The sequence below is a fragment of the Macaca fascicularis genome, chromosome 19, assembly GCF_037993035.2.
Source record: "Macaca fascicularis isolate 582-1 chromosome 19, T2T-MFA8v1.1".
NCBI lineage: Eukaryota > Metazoa > Chordata > Mammalia > Primates > Cercopithecidae > Macaca > Macaca fascicularis.
In genome coordinates, this window is record NC_088393.1 from 21,210,956 (window position 1) to 21,231,345 (window position 20,390).

Below are 20,390 nucleotides of genomic sequence, written 5' to 3' on the forward strand. Positions count from 1 at the left end.
AAAAAAAAAAAAGATTGTGACAGGTAGCTTGTTTTTAATGTCTAAATCTCAATCAAAGATTAATGTATACAAAATATTAGGGCAGGATGACCCCATCAAAAACATTACTAAACTTTCAGAAAGCAACCATAGGAATGTAAAGATGTACAAATTTTTAAAATTTAAAATAAATCAAATACTACACAGTGAATGAAACAGGAACACAGACAACTACTGAAGTTTAGAAAACTCAGGATAACAATAAAAATATTAAAAATATCAAAAAACATAAATTAGGAAGATAAAAATGTCACAGTCAAGAAGAGAATCTTGGCCGAGCGCGGTGGCTCAAGCCTGTAATCCCAGCACTTTGGGAGGCCGAGACGGGCGGATCACGAGGTCGGGAGATCCAGACCATCCTGGTTAACACGGTGAAACCCCGTCTCTACTAAAAAATACAAAAAACTAGCCGGGCGAGGTGGCGGGCGCCTGTAGTCCCAGCTACTCGGGAGGCTAAGGCAGGAGAATGGCGTGAACCCGGGAGGCGGAGCTTGCAGTGAGCTGAGATCCGGCCACTGCACTCCAGCCTGGGTGACAGAGCGAGACTCCGTCTCAAAAAAAAAAAAAAAAAAGAGAATCTTGGGAGCTGCAAGACAAAGTAATGTATCATTTACAAAAATGTCTTATGAGATAACCAGTAAATTTTCAAAAAATATTGGAATACCTGACGAGAACTGGGTGATATAGTCAAAGCCCTGGGAAAAAAAAAAAAAAAAACAGCTGTCAAGTGAAAATAATACAACTAAAAAGAACTGGTTGGGCAAAGTGGCTCATGCCTATAATCTCAGCACTTTGGAAGGCCGAGGCAGGCGGATCACCTGAGGTCAGGAGTTCGAGACCAGCCTAGCTAACATGGTGAAACTCCATTTCTACTAAAAATATAAAAAATTAGCCAGGCGAGGTCACACGCGCCTGTAATCCCAGCTACTCAGGAGGCTGAGGCAGGAGAATCGGTTGGACCTGGGAGGCAGAGATTGCAGTGAGCCAAGATCATGCCACTGCACTCAAGCTTGGGCAACAAGAGTGAAACTCCTTTTCAAAAAAAATAAAAAATAAATAAATAAAAAAGAACTGTCCAACCGAATAAAAAGAAAGACCTTCTAAAAATAACCTAATCCTGAAAAAGTATATTGGCACTGCATATGCCCTACATACCAAAGATGCTGAAAGGAGTTCTTCCCACTGAAAATAACATGATGCAGGAGAACACATAATCATACAAAAAAATATAACTTTCTGGGAAAGATATTTACATACATAAAAATAGAATTCCTTAGGATTTTAATAATCATGCAGAAAACATTATTAATTATTCTATAAAATTTTAAAGATAAAAGCATAGAAATGATTATAAACATCTGTTAATGTAACATAAAAATAAATAATTAGCGGCCAGGCACAGTGGCTCATGCCTGTAATCCCAGCACTTTGGGAGCCTGAGGAGGGTGGATCACCTGAGGTCACGAGTTCAAGACCAGCCTGGCCAACATGGTGAAACCCCATCTCAACTGAATATATAAAAATTAGCTGGGCGTGGTGACAGACAATTGTAATCCCAGCTACTTGGGAGGCTGAGGCAGGAGAACTGCTTGAACCTGAAAAGTGAAGGTTGCAGTGAGCCAAGATTGCACCACTGCAATTCAGCCTAGGTGACAGAGCAAGACTGTCTCTCAAAAAAAATGAATAAATAACAATTAAAAAATATGTATGGATATAATTAGCAACATCAATAACAAAGTAGAAAGCAGATGTAATGAGAAATAATTTTTTGTATGCAAACAAGGTCAATTTTTTTTGTTTTGTTTTCAGATGGAGTCTCACTCTGTTGCCCAGGCTGGCATGATCTCGGCTCACTGCAACCTACGTTTCCTGGATTCGAGCAACTGTGGTGCAAATAAGGTTAATTTTTTACTACATTAAAACTGTTTTTTTTTTAAGTTTTTATGTAATTCCCAAGGTACTACAAAGAAAATATCTGTCTAGATACACAAAAGAAAATAAGAAAGTAGTGAAAGCATATAATACAAAAACCAAAGGACACAAAAGAAGACAGAAAGAGGGAAAATGAGGGACAAAGATACAAGAGTTAAAGAGAATTAATAAAATTACATTACTTTTGCTTTCAGAAAATTATTTAAATATATATAAAATTAACTTTTCAATCTAGAGACATAATTTTCAACAAAATGATTTATTAAAATCTTTCAAATGCCAAGATTCATTTGCCTTTTTACAAGAGTCAGTTGAAATCTAATGATTAAAAAAAGACTGAAAGTAGCAAGATGAAAGTAGAAATTTTACGCAAATATTAACCAAATGAGAGAAGAAGACGTCAAAATAATATTACACAAGCTACATCTTAAGTCAAAAAGTGTCATATTTAACAAGATGTACTTTGCCGGTCGCGGTGGCTCAAGCCTGTAATCCCAGCACTTTGGGAGGCCGAGACGGGCGGATCACAAGGTCAGGAGATCAAGACCATCCTGGCTAACCCGGTGAAACCCCGTCTCTACTAAAAAATACAAAAAACTAGCCGGGCGAGGTGGCGGGCACCTGTAGTCCCAGCTACTCCGGAGGCTGAGGCAGGAGAATGGCGTAAACCCGGGAGGCGGAGCTTGCAGTGAGCTGAGATCCGGCCACTGCACTCCAGCCTGGGTGACAGAGCGAGACTCCGTCTCAAAAAAAAAAAAAAAAAAAAAAAAAAAAAGATGTACTTTAAGTCAAAACTCTGAAAAGAGAAAAAAGGACACTGAACAATAGTAGATTCATTTACTGGGAACCAATGACTAGTTTGTGTGTGTGTGTGTGTGTGTGTGTGTGTGTACACGCATGCACATCTCACATTAGGGTTTCAAATATATAAAACAAATATTGACAGAATTGAAGAAACACACAGAGAGCAATATAATTATAGAATATATCAAGACCCCATTTTCTTAAAAATAAAACAAGATGGAATATTAGCAAGGGAATAGAAAACTTGAAATCAGTATGGAACGATTATTTCTAACAGAGGTATAGAGAGTTGAACATCAGGATATACACCCTTCCCAATAGCTCATAGAACATTCTCCTTGAAAGGACCATCTGTTAGGCCAAAAAAAATTCTTAACACATTTTTTAAAACAGAAATCTTATGAGTTACTTTCTGTGACCAAAATGGAATGAGATTATAATTTAAAGAACGGAAAAATTCACAAATACATAGAAATTAAACAACACATTTTGAGTGTGCTCTTGTTCAAAGGTTGAAATAATATTGTGTAGATTTCCATACTGCTCAAAGTAATCTAGAGATTTAATGTAATGTTTTTCATATTTCTTACTGCATTTCTGAAGAAACAGAAACAGCAACCCCAAAAGTATATGGAATCTCAAGAGACTATACTCAACAATCTTCAAAAAAAAAGGAACAATGTTGGAGGCATTACAGTTTTTTACTTCAAAACACATGACAAAGCTACATAATAAAAACAATTTTGTATGAATATAAAGATAAGAAAGTAGATAAATAAAATAGAATCCAGCACATGAACTTTCACATATATGGTCATACAAAGAGTCATTTACATACCCATAATTATTGCAGCACTGTTACTCAAAGCCAACAGGTAAAAGCAATGCAAATTTCTGTTACAAAATCATTTAGTAAATATAATTTGAAATATAAAAACACTGGAATATCACTCAGTTTGCAAAAAGCAGAAAATATTATAACAACTATAAAGATAAATCTTAACGACATTATGCAAAATGAAACGAGCCAGTCACAAAAAGACAGAGATCGTATGATATGTATAACAGTTACACTCTCTGAAACAGAACAAGAGTGGTGTTTGAAAAGTGAGATGAAATGGGAATAATTGGTAGTTGTTTAATGTATATTAAGATTCAGCTTTATGGTCAGACGTGATGGCTCACGCCTGTACTCCCAGCACTTTGGGGGGCCGAGGCAGGTGGATCACGAGGTCAGGAGTTCAATGCCAGCCTGGCCAAGATGGTGAAACCCCATCTCTACTAAAAATACAAAAATTAGCCAGGCATGGTGGTGGGTGCCTGTAATCCCAGCTACCTGGGAGGTTAAGGCAGAGAATTGCTTGAACCTGGGAGGCGGAGGTTGCAGTGAGGCGAGATTGCACCACTGCACTCCACCCTGGGTGACAGAGTGAGACTCTGTCTCATACACGCACACAAAAAAAACATAGATTTAGCTTTGCAAGATAAAAACATTTTAGCATATGTTGCATACCAATATAAATATAATTAATATGAAAAAATTAAATATTTAAAAAAATTTTAGGTGAAGTACAATGGCTCATGCCTGTAATCCCAGCACTTGCAGAGGCTGAGGCAGATGGGTCACTTGAAATCAGGAGTTCGAGACCAGCCTGCCCAACATGGCAAAACCCCATCTCTACTAAAAATACAAAAAATTAGCTGGGTGTGGTGGCAGGTACCTGTAAGCCCAGGTACTTGGGAGGCTGAGGCAGGAGAATTGCTTGAACCTGGGAGGCGGAGGTTGCAGTGAGCCGAGATCGTGCCATTGCACTCCAGCCTGGGTGACAGAGTGAGACTCTATCTCAAAAAAATAAAATAAAATAAAATATATTATTTTCATACTAAAATGTTTTATGTAATCTCCATTTTCAAGACAATTACAAAGAAAATATTTATGGAAAGTATAAATAAGGAAATGGAAAAATAACCAAAGCATGGGTCACTACATAGAATAAACAAAAATAAATGCAATAAAACAAGAAATGAGAAAAAAGCATATCTACAAGGAACATATAACAATAACAGTAAAACTGATAGTAGTAACTCTATTTTAAAGCAATCATTTTAAATACAAATTAATTAAACTACTTGATAGAAAGAAACATAATCCCAGGACGTTGTGAGGTCAAAGTGGGCTGATCACTTGATCCCAGGAGTTTGAGATCAGCCTGAGCAACATCTCAAAACCCTGTGTCTACAAAAAAAATACAACAAAACTTGCTGGGTGTGATGGCACATATTTGTAATGCAGCTATTTGAGAGGCTGAAATGAGAGGATCATCAGAGTTTGATCATGCCACTGAAAACCAGCCTGATTGACACAGTGAATCCTATTTTGAAACTGAATGAATAAATAGGCCAGGCATGGTGGCTCATGCCTGTAATCCCAGCATTTTGGGAGGCCAAGGTGGGTGGATCACTTGAGACCAGGAGTTTGACACTACCCTGGCCAACACGGTGAAATCCCATCTCTACTGAAAATAGAAAAAATTAGATGGGTATGGTGGCACATGCCTGTAATCCCAGCTACTTGGGAGACTGAGGCATGAGAATCACTTGAATCCGGGAGGTGGAGGTTGCAGTGAGCCAAGATTACGCTACAGCACTCCAGCCTGGAGTGAGATTCTTTCTCAAAAACAACAAAAAAAATAAAATAAATGAATAAATAAATAAAATTATAAAGAAGAAAAAGAAATAAAATGCCTGAATAACTTTAGAAAAAAGCATACAATATGCTGCCTACAAAAGACTGGTTTTAGCATTGCATTGAATAGGCTGAAAGTAACATAATAGAAAAAATTTATTTTTCATGCAAATAGTAACCACAATTGGTTACTATTATTATTATAATAGTATAATAGGCAGTTATAATTATATTAGACATAATATGCTTTTAGTCAAGTACTAGCATGAGAACAAAACTGATATTATATAATGAGAAAATAGGTCAATTTACCAGGAATCTATAACTATTATATCCCTCTATACATATGTATGTATGTATAAAACATCAGAGCTGCAAAATGTATGAAGCAAATAGTGACAAAAGTGAAGAAATACATAGCAACATAATAACTGTAAATACCAACACCCCATTTGCAATAATAAATAAGAAAACAAAAAACTCAGACAACATTGTAGACTGTATTAATTAGCTTACATATAGAGGAATACCTGAGAGTAGGTAATTTATAAAGAAAAAAGGTTTATTTGGCTCACAGTTCAGCAGACTGTACAGGAAGTATGTGCCAGCATCTGCTTTTGGTGAGTAAGCATCCTAGTAAGCTTATCATCATGGTGGAAGGCAAAGTATAACTGGACACATCACACAGTAAGAGACAGAGTAAGTGTGAGGTGAAGAAGCCAGATTTTTTTTTTTAACAAACCAGTTCTCATTTGAATCAATAGAGTGTAGCCTTTTTGATTATCAAAAGGATGGTGCCAAGCCATTTATGAGGAATTTGCTCCCCTATAACCCAAACACATCCGATCAGGTCCCACATCAAACAGGAGGATTATATTGAAGGATGAGGTTTAGAGAAAGTGGACATCCTCTAACCTTAGGCCAATCATATCATATCACCAACTAGGCTTAACAGACATGTACAAAACTTTCCAGGCAAAAGCAAGAGAATACATGCAATATTCTTACTTGCTCCTGCTGTGTTCTGTTACGACACATACCAAGTCTTATTATATTTATGAATACCGGCTGAGTGCAGAGGCTCAAACCTATAATCTCAACACTTTGGGAGAATCACATGAGGCAAAAAGTTTGGGACCAGCTTATGCAACAGAGTGAGACCGTGTCACTACTAATAAATCAAAAAATTAACCAGGGGTAGTAGTGTATGTCTGTAGTCCCAGCTCAAAAATTTGAGGTAAAAGGATCACTTGAGCCCAGCAGGCTGAGGTTGCAGTAAGCCAAAATCATGTCACTGCACTACAGCCTGGGCAACAGAGTAAGATGCTGCCTCAAAATAACAACAAATACATTTAAGAAGACCAAAATTATATACTATGTTTTCTGACCAAAACTGAAAGAAAGTAGGAATTAAAAATCAAAGTAAAACTGGCAAATCCAAAAATATATGAAATTAAAACACATTCTTCAACATATTCTTTTTTTTTTTTTTTTTTTTTTTTTGAGATGGAGTCTCACTCTCACCAGGCTGGAGTGCAATAACGTGATCTCAGCTCTCTGCAACCTCTGCCTCCAGGGTTCAAGCGATTCTCCTGCCTCAGCCTCCTGAGTAGCGGGGAATACAGGTGTGTGCCACCATGCCCAGCTAATTTTTGTATTTTTAGTAGAAACGGGGTTCCACCAGGGTGGCCGAGATGGTCTTGATCTCTTGACCTTGTGATTCGCTCGCCTCAGCCTCCCAAAGTGCTGGAATTGCAGGCGTGAGGCACTGCACCCAGTCACTCTTCAACTTATTCTTGCTCCAGGGTCAAAAAATTTAATTTTTTAAAGACATTACTATGACCTACAGTGGTGAATGAATTTAATATAATCTCTATAAAAACCCTAATCACACAGTTTTTTACAGAAATATAGTTTTTTTTTGTTTTTTTTTTTTTTTTTTTAGATGGAGTCTCACTCTATTACCAGGCTAGAGTGCAGTGGCTGCAGTGGCATGATCTCAGTTCACTGCAACCTCTGCTTCCCGGATTCAAGTGATTCTCCTGCCTCAACCTCCTGAGTAGCTGGGATTACAGGTGCCTGCCACCAGGCCCAGGTAATTTTTGTATTTTGTTTTAGTAGAGACAGGGTTTCACCACGTTCATCAGGATGGTCTCGAACTCCTGACCTCGTGATCTGCCTGCCTTGGCCTCCCAAAGTGCTGGGATTACAAGCGTAAGCCACCGCGCCTGGCCTAAAATTTTTTAATTTGATTATAAACTATAGATAAATACCCTTGAAAAAGAACAAAGAGGCATTATACTTTCTGATTTCAAAACATATTAAAAGCTACAAAAACAAAACAACGTGGTACTGACACAAAAATAAACAGATGAAGAACAGAATAGAGAGCCCAGAAATGAATTCTCCTGTATAAGATTAAATAATCTTCCACAAAGTTGCCATGAGCATACCACAGAGCAAAGATATTCTCTTCAAAAAATGTCGAAAACTGGATATCGACACTGAAGACGTAAAGTTGGATCATTTCCTTGAACCAAATACAAAAAAAATGGTTTAACTCAACACTTAGACATGAAAAGATAACTAACATCTCTTAGAAAAAATATAGGAAAAAGGCATGTTATTGGCCTCGGCACTATTTTTTTAGATACGACACTAAATGCATGAGCAACTACAACAACTATAACCATTAAGATTTAACTGCACTATACTTCAAAATTTCGGCACATCAAAACAAAAATTCAATAGACAATGCCTCCTAGAAAATGGGTGAAAATATTTGCAAATCACAAGAGACGAGTGATGAGTTAATATTCAAAATATATAAACAACTCTTAAAACTGAACAATAAAGCTGAATAACTTGATTTATTAATGAAAAAATAACTGAACTGAATTTTCATTAAAAAAATTACCCAAATGGGAAAAAGTATTTGAAAAGAAAAACAAAATTAATAATTTGTAGAGAAACACATAAAAATGAAAAATAAAATCACCTCACACCCACTACAATGGCCACCGTAAATTTATGAAAAACACCAAATCTGTTGATAATGCAATGAAAATAAAACCCCTGTTGATTGTTGGTATAAAACAAAGATGCAGCCATTGTTTTAAAATGTTATAAATGTTGGCCAGGCATGGAGGCTCAGACCTGTAATCCCAGCACTTTGGGAGGCCGAGGCAGGCAGATCTCAAGGTTGAGAGTTCGAGACCAGCCTGACCAACAGGTGAAACCCCATCTCTACTAAAAATACAAAAATTAGCCGGGTGTGATGGTGTACACCTGTAATCCCAGCTACTTGGGAGGCTGAGGCAGGAGAATCACTTGAACCCGGGAGGCAGAGCTTGCAGTGAGCCGAGATCGCACCACTGCACTCCAGCTTGGGTGACAGAGCAAGACTCTGTCTCAAAAAAAAAAAAAACAGTTATAAATGTTTCTCAAGTAATTAAAAATGGAATTATCGGCAAATATAGCAATTTTATTTATGAATCTATATTCAAAATATGCAACACAGGACCTGTAAGACATTTGAACATTTATGTTTATTGTATCAGTATTCACAAAAGCCAAAAGGCTGAAGAAACCCAGATGTTCCTTAATTTATAAATACTTCAAAAAATGTAACATATACATACAATGGAATATTATTCAGTCTTTTTTTAATGTTTGCCTCACACTAATATTTATTTCACTCAAACTGGAGCAATAATCTTCCATACATAAGTATCTTCCCTGCCCAGTAATTCAAAGAAAAAAAAATCCAAAATGATTAGTAAAGAAAAATATAAGAATTAACAGAGCCTTTAAATTTATTTTAAATATTTTTAAGATTTAAAGTGTTTAAAGTTTGTAATTCCTAGTAGGAAAACATTATCTGAATGAATACCCTAATGGCAAACCACTATAAAATGCTTCAGCTGCATTTGGGGGAGAGGGGTAGGGATTATCTTGAAAGCACCCCAGCTCTCTTAATGAGACGGTCAGAGGTACATTGGTTTGTATTACTGCGACATCCATAAGGTGATCTATGTTGCTTTTCCTTCAGCAAGGGCTTTATTTATCAGAAGGGCATCGTCATGCGCGTCCGTGTGAGGAGACCACCAAACAGGCTTTGTGTGAGCAATAAAGCTTTTTAATCACCTGGGTGCAGGTGGGCTGAGTCCGAAAAGAGTCAGCGAAGGGAGATAACGGTGGGCCATTTTATAGGATTTGGGCAGGTAAAGGAAAATTACAGTCAAAGGGGGGTTGTTCTCTGGTGGGCAGGAGTGGCAGTCACAAGGTGCTCAGTCGGGGAGCTTTTTGAGCCAGGAAGAGCCAGGAAAAGGACTTTCACAAGGTAATGTCATCATTTAAGGCAAGGACCGGCCATTTTCACTTCTTTTGTGATTCTTCAGTTACTTCAGGCCATCTGGGCACATACGTGCAAGTCACAGGGGATGCGATGGCTTGGCTTGGGCTCAGAGGCCTGACAGGCATTACGCTTGACCTCCAAATAGGGCTGACAATTTACTGATAAGATTCATAACCTTTGTGGTGCTTTGGTGTTTTGACATATTTGCTGGGTTCTGAGCCACATCCTGGAAGGCCACCATAACTTCTGGATCCTGCATGGCTGCAAGAACCTCTGGATCACTAAGAATTTCATTCCGGCCATTCCAAGCATGCCTCCTCCCATTCCAGGCATTCCTCCGGGAAAACTACCAGGCATTCCCCGGGGAAAGCCACCTGGAAAAGAGCCATACTGAGCTCTTGAGTGTCACTGGCTTCTTCCTCCCTCTGGGATCTCTCATGCTCTTCTCGAGCCTTCTTAACTTGTTCTATTCTTTCTTTGATCTCTCGCTCTTCACGTTTTCGCTCATATTTTCTCGGATGTTCTGCAATTTTCTGTGCCCTAGGTTGAACTTCTTTCAGCATTGCACTAGCATCTTCATCATAATTCAATTCACAGGCAAGGGCAAGATCATGAGCTGTTTCTTCCCAGTGGCCTAGAAGATGAGTGTGCTTTCCCTCGCCACTTGTAAGGCTGAGTTGAATCAGGATTTATTTCAATGGCTCTGTCAGTTTCGGATGACGGCATTTGGCTTCCGTAATTTGATGAAGACGCTGGCCCTCTTGGCATGCAAAATGGCCAAGCGAGGATATTCAGCTTGATGGCACCTCTGAATAAGTCAATGGCTTTCTGGAGCTCACCATCATTTAGGGCTTCAATAGCAGCCACTTTCTTATCATTTGCCTGATCCATCATCTCCTCTGTTATCTCTGCATTTTCATCTCCCATTTCTTGAGGGGCATCAGTGTCTGGTTCAATCACACCTTCTTTATCAATTTCTAGATCACTTTCCTCACTTGATGGTTTGTCTGCCTTTAAGTCTTCCTCCACCTTCTTACTATCAGATTCTTCTTCCTTGGTATTTTCTTCTGATTTAGCTTTCTGAGTAGCAGGTGGTACTTTACCCCCCATGCTCTCTATCCACTCCCTCAGGAAGTGCATTTCCTTGGTGTGCAGAACGCTCGGATCCTGTTTACACGTTTTCACAAAGGCCTGAAGCTCATTCGCTTTGCGGGGGTCCGTGGTAGGGAGGTGGTGGGCGAAGCTGGGGGACTGCGGTCCAGTTCCAGGTCCAGGCGCTGGCTCAGTGTGATCGTGCAGAAGGGGCTATTCAGTCTTAAAAGACTTCTTACAAAATCTTGTCACTTTTTTGTTTTGTTTTTTGACGCAGAGCCCCGCTCTGTTGCCCAGCCTGGAGTGCAGTGGTGCAATCTTGGCTCACTATAACCTCTACATCCCAGGTTCTAAGGGATTCTCCTGCCTCATCCTCCTGAGTAGCTGGGATTACAGCATGTGCCACAACAACCAGCTAATTTTTGTATTTTTAGTAGAGGCAGGGTTTCACCATGTTGGCCAGGCTGGTCTCGAACTCCTAACCTCAGGTGATCCGCCTGCCTCGGCCTCCCAAAGTGCTGGGATTATAGGCGGGAGCCACGGTGCCCAGCCAATCTGTTCATATTTTAAGACAAACTTTGAGAGTATTACGTTACCTGAAATAAGCCAGATGCAAAATGATGGATACCGTATAATTCCACTTACATGAGATGCCTTACGTAGTTACACTCATAAAAACAGAAAGTGGAAGGGTATTTGTCAAGGGGTGGAGAGAGGGTAAAATAAGTTATTGTTACTTAATGTGTATTTGAGTTTTAGTTTAACAAGATGTAAAATTTCTAGAAGTCTTTTGCATAGCAATGTGAATATACTTAACATGCCTGAAATGTATAGCTTCTTTTTAAGACAGGATCTCACTCTATCACCCAAGCTGGAGAACAGTGGCACAATTATGGCTCACTTAGCCTCAAACTCTCAGGCTTAAATAATCCTACCCCTTTAATTTCCCAAGTAGCTGAGACCACAGGTGTCAGCCATTCCTGACATAAATGCCTTTATGAGCGAGCCACGCATTATGGCTCACACCTGTAATGAGAATTACATGGCACATCACGGTTGAAAAATTGTTTCAGGCTAGGATTTCAAGACCAGCCTGGGTTATGTAGAAAGCCCCATCTCCAAAATAAGTGCCTTTAAGAGAGCTTTGAGATCCAGGGAGGGGGAAGTGAAACTCTGCTAAAGCCCCAAATTAAGGAGTGTTCTTTTCAGAAGCCAGGCCCTCATTCAGGTGGCAAACTACAGGACGCCTGTTCTTGGCTACAGGTAAGAAAACAGCCCACTCAACTTGGTTCCACTGAGAATTCATATATATATGAATTTTTATATATATATATATATATAGATATGTGTTTTTTTTTTTTTGAGACAAAATCTCACTGTGGTGTGGGTCGCCCAGGCTGGAGTACAGTGGCATGACCTCAGCTCACTGAAACTTCCACCTCCTGGGTTCAACATTCTCCTGTCTCAGCCTCCCGAGTAGCTGGGACTACAGGCATGCACCACCATGCCCAGCTAATTTTTGTATTTTTGTAGAGACAGGTTTTGCCATGTTGGCCAGGTTGGTCTTGAACTCCTGATCTCAGGTGATCTGCCCACTTGGCCTCCCAAAGTTCTGGGATTATAGGCGTGTGCCACCACACCCAGCCCCCACTGAGAATTCTGAACTTCCTCTGTAATCATCCCAAACTCCTCCCAGGCACAGTACGGGAGAGGTCCTGCCCTTTCAGAGGCCTGGAGTAAGACATCGATTTATAGCCATACAGGCAGGCCTGCAGCAGACCTTGGCCTTCACTGTGGTCCCTGAAACAGTTCAATGACTCAGTTCCAGCTCCATGGGCCACAGTTCATGGCCAGTACTGCCTACAGAGAAACCTAAACAATGACCTGTAGAAATCCTCTTTGGTACTCAGTGAAAGCCATACTCACCCACATTTTGATATAAGGCCCAACCATATGCAGACCTGAATGCAGACACGTGCCCTAGTGTCTGCCATACAGAGCAAAATTCTGAAAGATATTCAGTCTGTTTAAAAACAAAATGGGAAGCTGGGTGCAATGGCTCATGCCTGTAATCCCACTTTGGGAGGACAAGGTGGACAGATCACCTGAGGTCAGGAGTTCAAGCCTGATCAACATGGTGAAACCCTGTCTCTACTAAAAATACAAAATTAGCCAGGCCTGATGACACATGCATGTAATCCCAGCTACTCGGAAGGCTGAGGCAGGAGAATCGCTTGAACCCGGGAAGCGGTGGTTTCAGTTAGCTGAGATCACGCCACTGCACTCCAGTCAGGGCAACAAGAGCAAAACTCCATCTCAAAAGAAAAATAAAATAAAACAAGATAAAATAAAATAGGAATTACAACTATCCAAGCCCCTTGTAACCAGCCAACTAAAGGTGGACCCTAGTACAGAAACTGCAGGCTTGAGACCAAGCTACTACCCCTCTCCACAAACCCAGGGGGCATCCCAGAACCCTGGCGCCCAAAAAAGAAGATCTTGCCTGGGCAAAGTGGCTCATGCCTATAATCCTAGCACTTTGGGAAGCTGAGGAGGGTGGATCACAGGGTCAGGAGTTCGAGACCAGCCTGACCAACATGGTGAAACCCCATCTCTACTAAAAATTATCTGGGCATGGTGGCATGCGCCTGTAATCCCAGCTACTCGGGAGGCGGAGGCAACAGAATCGTTTGAACCCAGGAGGCGGAGGTTGCAGTGAGCCGAGATCACGTGACTGCACTACAGCCTGGGTGACAGAGCGAGACTTAGTCTCGGAAAAGAAAAAAAAACAACTTTACCTTCTGAAATCAGTTTATAAAAACTTGAAGAGGTATTTGCATTTTCAAATTTACAGACACCAATGCCAAACTATATTGTGCCCACTTGTTAATGCTTCTCTTTTAACATAACACTGAAAGTATGTGGCAGAAGAATTAGTCAAAAAATAAAAAACCCATTGAAATTGAAGACAACTAAGTAAAATGTTTCTGTTTGTAAATCATAAAATCTTATATATAAAAATACATAAACAGTACATTAAAACCTATCTAAATTAATAAATACACTCAGTAAATTACCAAATATAAAATCAACATACAAGTTATGGTTTCATAAATCGAAATTGTCTAAAACAAAGAAAACAATATTATTTACAATAGCATTAAAATAATGTATTTCTGAGAACAAATTGACCCAAGAAAGTGAAAAAAAATCTTTACAATTAAAGATACAAGATTTCAATGAAGAAATTAGAAAAGATTCAAGTAAGCTTTAAAATATTTAATATCTATGGATTTAAAGAATAAATATTGTTAAAGTACCATATTATCCAAAGTGATCTATAGATTCAAGAAACTCCCTACCAAAATTCCAGTGGCACTTTTTTCACAGTAATTGAAAATACAATCCCTAAATTTACATGAAACTAAAATAAACCCCCTTTTTTTTTTTTGAGATGAAGTTTCACTCTTATTGCTAAGGCTGGAGTACAGTGGCACAATCTCAGCTTGCAGCAACCTCTGCCTCCCCGGTTCAAGCGATTCTCCTCCCTCAGTCTCTGGAGTGGCTGGGATTACAGGCATGCACCACCATGCCTGGCTAATTTTTTGTATTCTTAGTAGAGACGAGGCTTCACCATGTTGGTCAGGCTGGTCTTGAACTCCTGACCTCAGGTGATCCACCCACCTCGGCCTCCCAAAGTGCTGGGTTACAGGCGTGAGCCACCATGCCCAGGCCAATAAATCTTTTTAAGAGACAGGGTCTCCTTATGTTGCCCAGGTTGGTATCCAACTCCTGGGCTCAAGGGATCCTTCTGCCTCAGCCTCCCAAAGTGATAGGATTATAGCTGTGAGCCACTGCACCCAGCCAAAACTACGAGAAACTTTGAATAGTCAAAGCAATCATGAGGAATAAAAACAAAGCAGAACATCACACTTCTTAATTTCAAACTGTATTTCAAGCCTGTAGTAATACAAACAGGATGAAATGTGCAGAAAAATAAACAACAACAACAAAAAAAATGGAACAGAAACCACAACTCTTACACATTTCAGACACGATGCAAAAAGAGAACTTACAAAATAGTGTAACACAGAGTTTCTCAAAATTATGCATATATTTCTGAGTCTCCAAAAACAATGGAAAAAAAAAGTCAGATTGTACAATCTCTTATATGCCATGAAGAGGACTTTAGCTCACCATAAACTTGAAGGAAGATCACTGAAGGGAAAGTAGAATTTTTAAAGAATCAGCATAAGACAGAAGATGCCCCTATGTTGAAGTAAAAAAAAAAAAAAAAAGCTGCCTAGAAACTATTTCCTTTGGAACGCAGATTTCCAAGTCACATTTTATGGACTGGCTTTCTTTTTCACCTTTGGACCTCTCATCTGTGTCGTCTGTTATAATCGCTCTCACCTACCTGGGGGTTTGGCTACCATCTCGTGTCTCTTCATATTCCAGGGCTCTTTTCCTTGCTCCAGACAGGTGATCAGGTCTAAATTAGACACAGCAATACCTGTTTTATTAAAAATAAATAACATGAATCTTGCTCATATTCTCCAATTACCAACCTAGTAATTTTCTCAGTAAAGAGAATGCAGGCCACGCACAGTGGCTCATGCCGGTAATGCCAGCACTCCGAGAGGCCGAGGTAGGTAGATCACCTGAGGTCAGGAGTTCGAGACCAGACTGGTCAACAATGTCAAAACCCTGTCTCTACTGAAAATACAGAAATTAGCTGGATGTGGTGGTGCACGCCTGTAGTCCTAGCTGCTCAGGAGGCTGAGACAGGAGAATCACTAGAACCCAGGAGGCAAAGGTTGCAGTGAGCTGAGATTGCACCACTGCATCCAGCCTGAGTGACAGAGCAAGACTCCATCTCAGAAAAAAATATTTTAAAGAGAATGTGATAGAATATTCTAGGAAATTAATCACAAAATACTAACTTATAACAAAATTTCTAAATGTTAAGAAAATATTTTCAATTTGTATGTTCTTAATTTTACTACTCAGTGCTACTGAATCAAAAATTGGTGGCGGCAATTAGATTTTAAGGTGTGGGCAACAGTATTTTATGCCACTAAATTTCTGGAATTACCACTAATCTAGAGTGAAGGATACAGATCAGCTCAGAAAGGTGGAAAGTTCAGGTCAGGGTGAAACATCTACACAGATAAATCCTACATTTTCTTAAAAACAGGTATCTGAAACTCATTTATGTAAAGCATAAATTGCCAAAAAAATGCAGCGAAAAACAGAAATGAAACCTTTAGAGTATATCAGGAATTGTGTATTAAAGTTATCCTCACCCGCAGGGCGCAGTGGCTCACACCTGTAATCCCAGCACTTTAGGAGGCTGAGGCAGGCGGACCCTGAGGTAAGGAGTTCGAGACCAGCCTGACCAACATAGTAAAACCCCATCTCTACTAAAAATACAAAAATTAACCGGACATGGTGGCCCACGCCTATAATCCCAGCTACTCAGGAGGCTGAGGCAGGAGAATCACTTGAACCCTAGAGGCAAAGGTTGTGGTGAGCCGAGATCGTGCCACTGCTCTCCAGCCTGGGCAACAGAATGAAATTCTGTCTCAAAAAAAAATAATAATAATAATAATAATAATTTAAAAAAAACTTATCCTCACCCAGGAATACCAGGTTTCTGTAGTTCTCTAACATGACATTCCTATATAAATTCTGCTGTGCTGTGTCTAGGCACTGCCACTCCTCCAGAGAGAATTCTACAGCCACATCCATAAATGTCAATAGTCCCTGAAAAACACATACACACACACATATTTACCAAGTGGTTATGGACAGAATTTTTAATTTGACTCAAGGTGAAAAGAGAGAGTAAATAGAACTGGTTCTGACTTACAGGAATGACTGAAATTATCCAATAAAATAATTTTCAACCCAGAAATATTCTCTAATGTATTCTCTAACTCTGAGAAGAGACTAGAATAAGATCCACAACATCGGGGTATATATGTTACTTTTCTGAATCATAAAGTATAAACTTAAGGGCATGGACACAAACATGTACATTTTTCATAGCTATATATACAGGCAAGACTCCAGGGCTGGGTGAGATCTAAACAAGGTCCTCAAAAAGGGTGAATCTGAACAGAACTGGGGAAAGGAGAGACCCTCTGTAGAATTCTGTTCTCTATGCCACTGGAGTATTTCAAGTTCTGTTTTTCCTAAGCTTACCTAAGAGAAACTTAAATCCCAGTGTTTGTGTAATTTTAATCTTTTCTAGCCACTGCCCTGTCAATTTTATAACATATACTAATAAGCAATTTAAACAAGTATCTTAAAGTTTTCCAGGGTAATATTATTAGAAGATAAATGTGTATTCTTATCAAGGTAAAAGAAATCAAAAAATAATAATGCTTCTGTCCATAAATATCCCTTCAGGTGATGACATCAGAAGACACAACAATATAAAGAAAGTGGCCCAAATGAAGCTCACGATTTTTTCACACATCTATTTGCTGTACCAACCAAATGATACTTAATACAACCATTTTTTCAGTTGCTAGTCTGGACTAAGAGTTCCTGGATTGTAGAAACCATGACTGCTTCATTTATTTTTCTAATGGCCATATAAAATTACAGCAATCAGTTTATCTGCTTGAGTCTCCAGATCTCCTCCTTGTTTTTACCCAAGTACCAGAAAACTGGAGAAACTCTCATCTGGGCACCAACCAAAAATATCCCTTGTATAAGGGAAGGAACAAACACAGAATGACTCATTTCTCTTACAATGAGACAAAAGCAGAATTAACCACTCTTGTCAGCCTGATATAATTCTGCTCTGGACATCCTCAAATGTCTCAAAAAAATGCCTACAACATTGTGAGAGGGTTCCCAGTGACCCTGGGCTGAGGGTCCAATAATAAGCCAGGCTAGAGAGAGTCATACTAATTCTAAATAGAAAATGGAACTGCCCTGATTGAGCTCCAGAATTACTTGTTCTGATTAACAAGCTTTTGGGTAGGAGGAAGGACAAGAATATTGTACATAACATTTTACAGGCAGGTATAGTTGTGGTTGTGGCTCTGGATACTTTGTGGTCTTGATCTCTCACTCCTAAGATATTTATTTTTATTTACAGAATTTGCTATCAGATTCTATTTACATCTGGATCCTCTCACATAACTGTGGCAGACCTGCTACAAGATCTTATTGGACAAAATCTGAAAAGCTCAAAGAGCCACAGTCTCAAAGGGAGCTGTAGGATGTCTATGTTGACATCTCACAATGCAGAAAATGCCTTCTATTGGTTTTCGGTACATTCCCAATTCAAAGTCTGGCCCTGTCTTGTAATCCCAGGCAGAAGCCAGATCTTATGTGCAGATTCTAAGTGGGATCAACCTAACTCTGCATCCTTAGGTGTTACAGAAAGCAAAGTACAATCAAAGGAGAGATCCCCTCAGAGGCTGCTCTGGCACATTCCAAATGATGTTTACCTAAAAGGAAATAGCTGAGAAAACATGAATATAAGTATACAATTTATTTGGGCCAAACTTGAGGATTGTAACCTGGGAGCAAAGATTCAAGTTGTCTGGAACATATACTTTGATTAGCAGCAGTTACAAGTGGATTTGTAAAGGCAAAAAGAGAGGCACATAGAGTGGATTGATACAAAGTTGTCTGTCAAAATTTTTTTTTATTTACAAAAATAAATTGATTATTGATTGGATATACATTGTTAGGCTATAGGGTGTGGGTTATAGTGTCCAGTGTGGCATTAGTAGTTCAATTTATAGCTACTTGTGGCAATACCAAGCAGTTTCCAGAGGTAAATACATAGCTCAAAGAAAAAAGACATAATTGTAGCCTCATTTTAATGTCTCTCTGAGACTTATAAAGAAAAGGATTATTAGCCGGGCATGGTGGTGCATGCCTGTAATCCCAGCTACCGAGAGGCTGAGGCAGGAGAATCACCTGAACCTGGGAGGTGGAGGTTGTGGTGAGCCGAGTTGGTGCCACTGCACTCCAGCCTGGACAACAAGAGCAAAACTCTGTCTCAAAAAAAAAAAAACAAAAACAAAAAAACAAACAACAACAACAACAAAAAACACTTTTTATATAAGAAATGCAAATCCTTTTCTTCTTTTCTTCTCTTTTCTTTTTCTTTTTGAGATGGAGTTTTGCTCTTGTTGCCCAGGATGGAGTGCAGTGGCGCAATCTCAGCTCACTGCAATCTCCTCCTCCCGGGTTCAGGTGATTCTCCTGCCTCAGCCTCCCAAGTAGCTGGGATTACAGGCATGCACCACCATGCCTGACTAATTTTTTGTATTTTTAGTAGAGACAGGATTTCTCCATGTTGGTAAGGCTGGTCTCAAACTCCTGACCTCAAATGATCTGGCCACCTTGGCCTCCCGAAGTGCTGGGATTACAGGAGTAAGCCACCGTGCCCAGCCTTTGGTGAAACCCCAACTCTACTACAAATACAAAAAAAAAAAAAATTAGCCAGGCTTGGTGGTGCACATCTGTAATCCCAGCTACTTGGGAGGCTGAGGCAGGAAAATCTCTTGAACCCAGGAGATGGAGGTTACAGTGAGCTAAGATCATGCCACTGCTCTCCAGCCTGGGCAATGGAGCGAGACTCCAACTCAACAACAACAAAAAAAAAGTCACTGAAAGAGGTAAAACGGTTGATTGCTGCCCTGTAAGGTTTGTAGAAATCTGATCTAGCCTCTCTGGAAGTGACTGTAGAGGACGATAGATACCAAATAGGCAGAGACGCAATTCTTCCTGCATATTCAGGGAAGAGCATGCACTTTGCAGCACAATTGTGAGCTGATTGGAAGCCTGAGAGGGAAAGACCCTTCTAGAATAAAGCCTGGTTAGCACCTTATATGTTTATATCATGTCTGGTAATTCTAGACTGTGTTTGGAAAGTATAACAAGAGAAATTCTCTCCAGCCCCAGAAAAACTTCACAATGATAGGACAGAAAGAAAACTGTTTTATTACACAACTAAACCAGAATGTGACATGCATCACAATCAATCTGCTTAAGAGACTGCAAAGACAGAAAGACGGTCATCATAATTAGTCCACAAGTAGAAGAATTTACAGCACCATGTCATACATAGCTCATCCTAAATTCACCTGGTCACTGGGGATGCCATCTGTGTATGCTAATTGGTTATAATCAATGACAAAATAAACTTTTCACATCTTCATGACAGGAGGTAGTTGTGCGACTTGAAGCCAGGTGCCTGCTGAAGGTAGACTCTCAATCTCCTACTACAATGGTTGAATAGGGTGCTATCTTTTTGGTTATTTACACTTTAAAGCAATGGCTCTCTACGTTCTGAGCACTCAGCTTCAGCACTCCTGCTTGCCCTCTACTTGTGGCTAGTGTCCTCTCTTGACCCCTACCATCTGCCAGTGAGGCACACTCCAAAGCACAGAGCTCACAGCTGGCAGCTTACATCTTAAATGAACCCCAATTGCCACAGCAGCACTC

General features: G+C 39.7%; 1 protein-coding gene and 1 pseudogene across 5 annotated transcripts in view; both read right to left on the bottom strand.

Moving 5' to 3' along the window:
- Positions 1 to 20,390, bottom strand: part of LOC102132491 (uncharacterized) — a 37,571-nt gene that overhangs the window by 9,303 nt on the left and 7,878 nt on the right. The window contains exons 3-4 of one of the 5 annotated variants that reach the window (XM_074026588.1): positions 16,550 to 16,671; positions 15,328 to 15,423 (exon numbers count right to left, since the gene is read on the bottom strand). The exons of 1 other annotated variant lie outside the window; for it this stretch is intronic. In XM_074026588.1, coding sequence (XP_073882689.1) covers positions 15,328 to 15,423; positions 16,550 to 16,661 — 208 coding nt within the window. In that variant the 5' untranslated portion in view covers positions 16,662 to 16,671. Of the gene's footprint in view, positions 1 to 703; positions 735 to 15,327; positions 15,424 to 16,549; positions 16,677 to 20,390 lie in introns of all 5 variants that reach the window. 3 more of the 5 variants (XM_074026587.1, XM_005588583.5, XM_065536197.2) reach the window with 3 other exon arrangements.
- Positions 9,490 to 10,931, bottom strand: LOC102132128 (hsc70-interacting protein pseudogene; annotated as a pseudogene).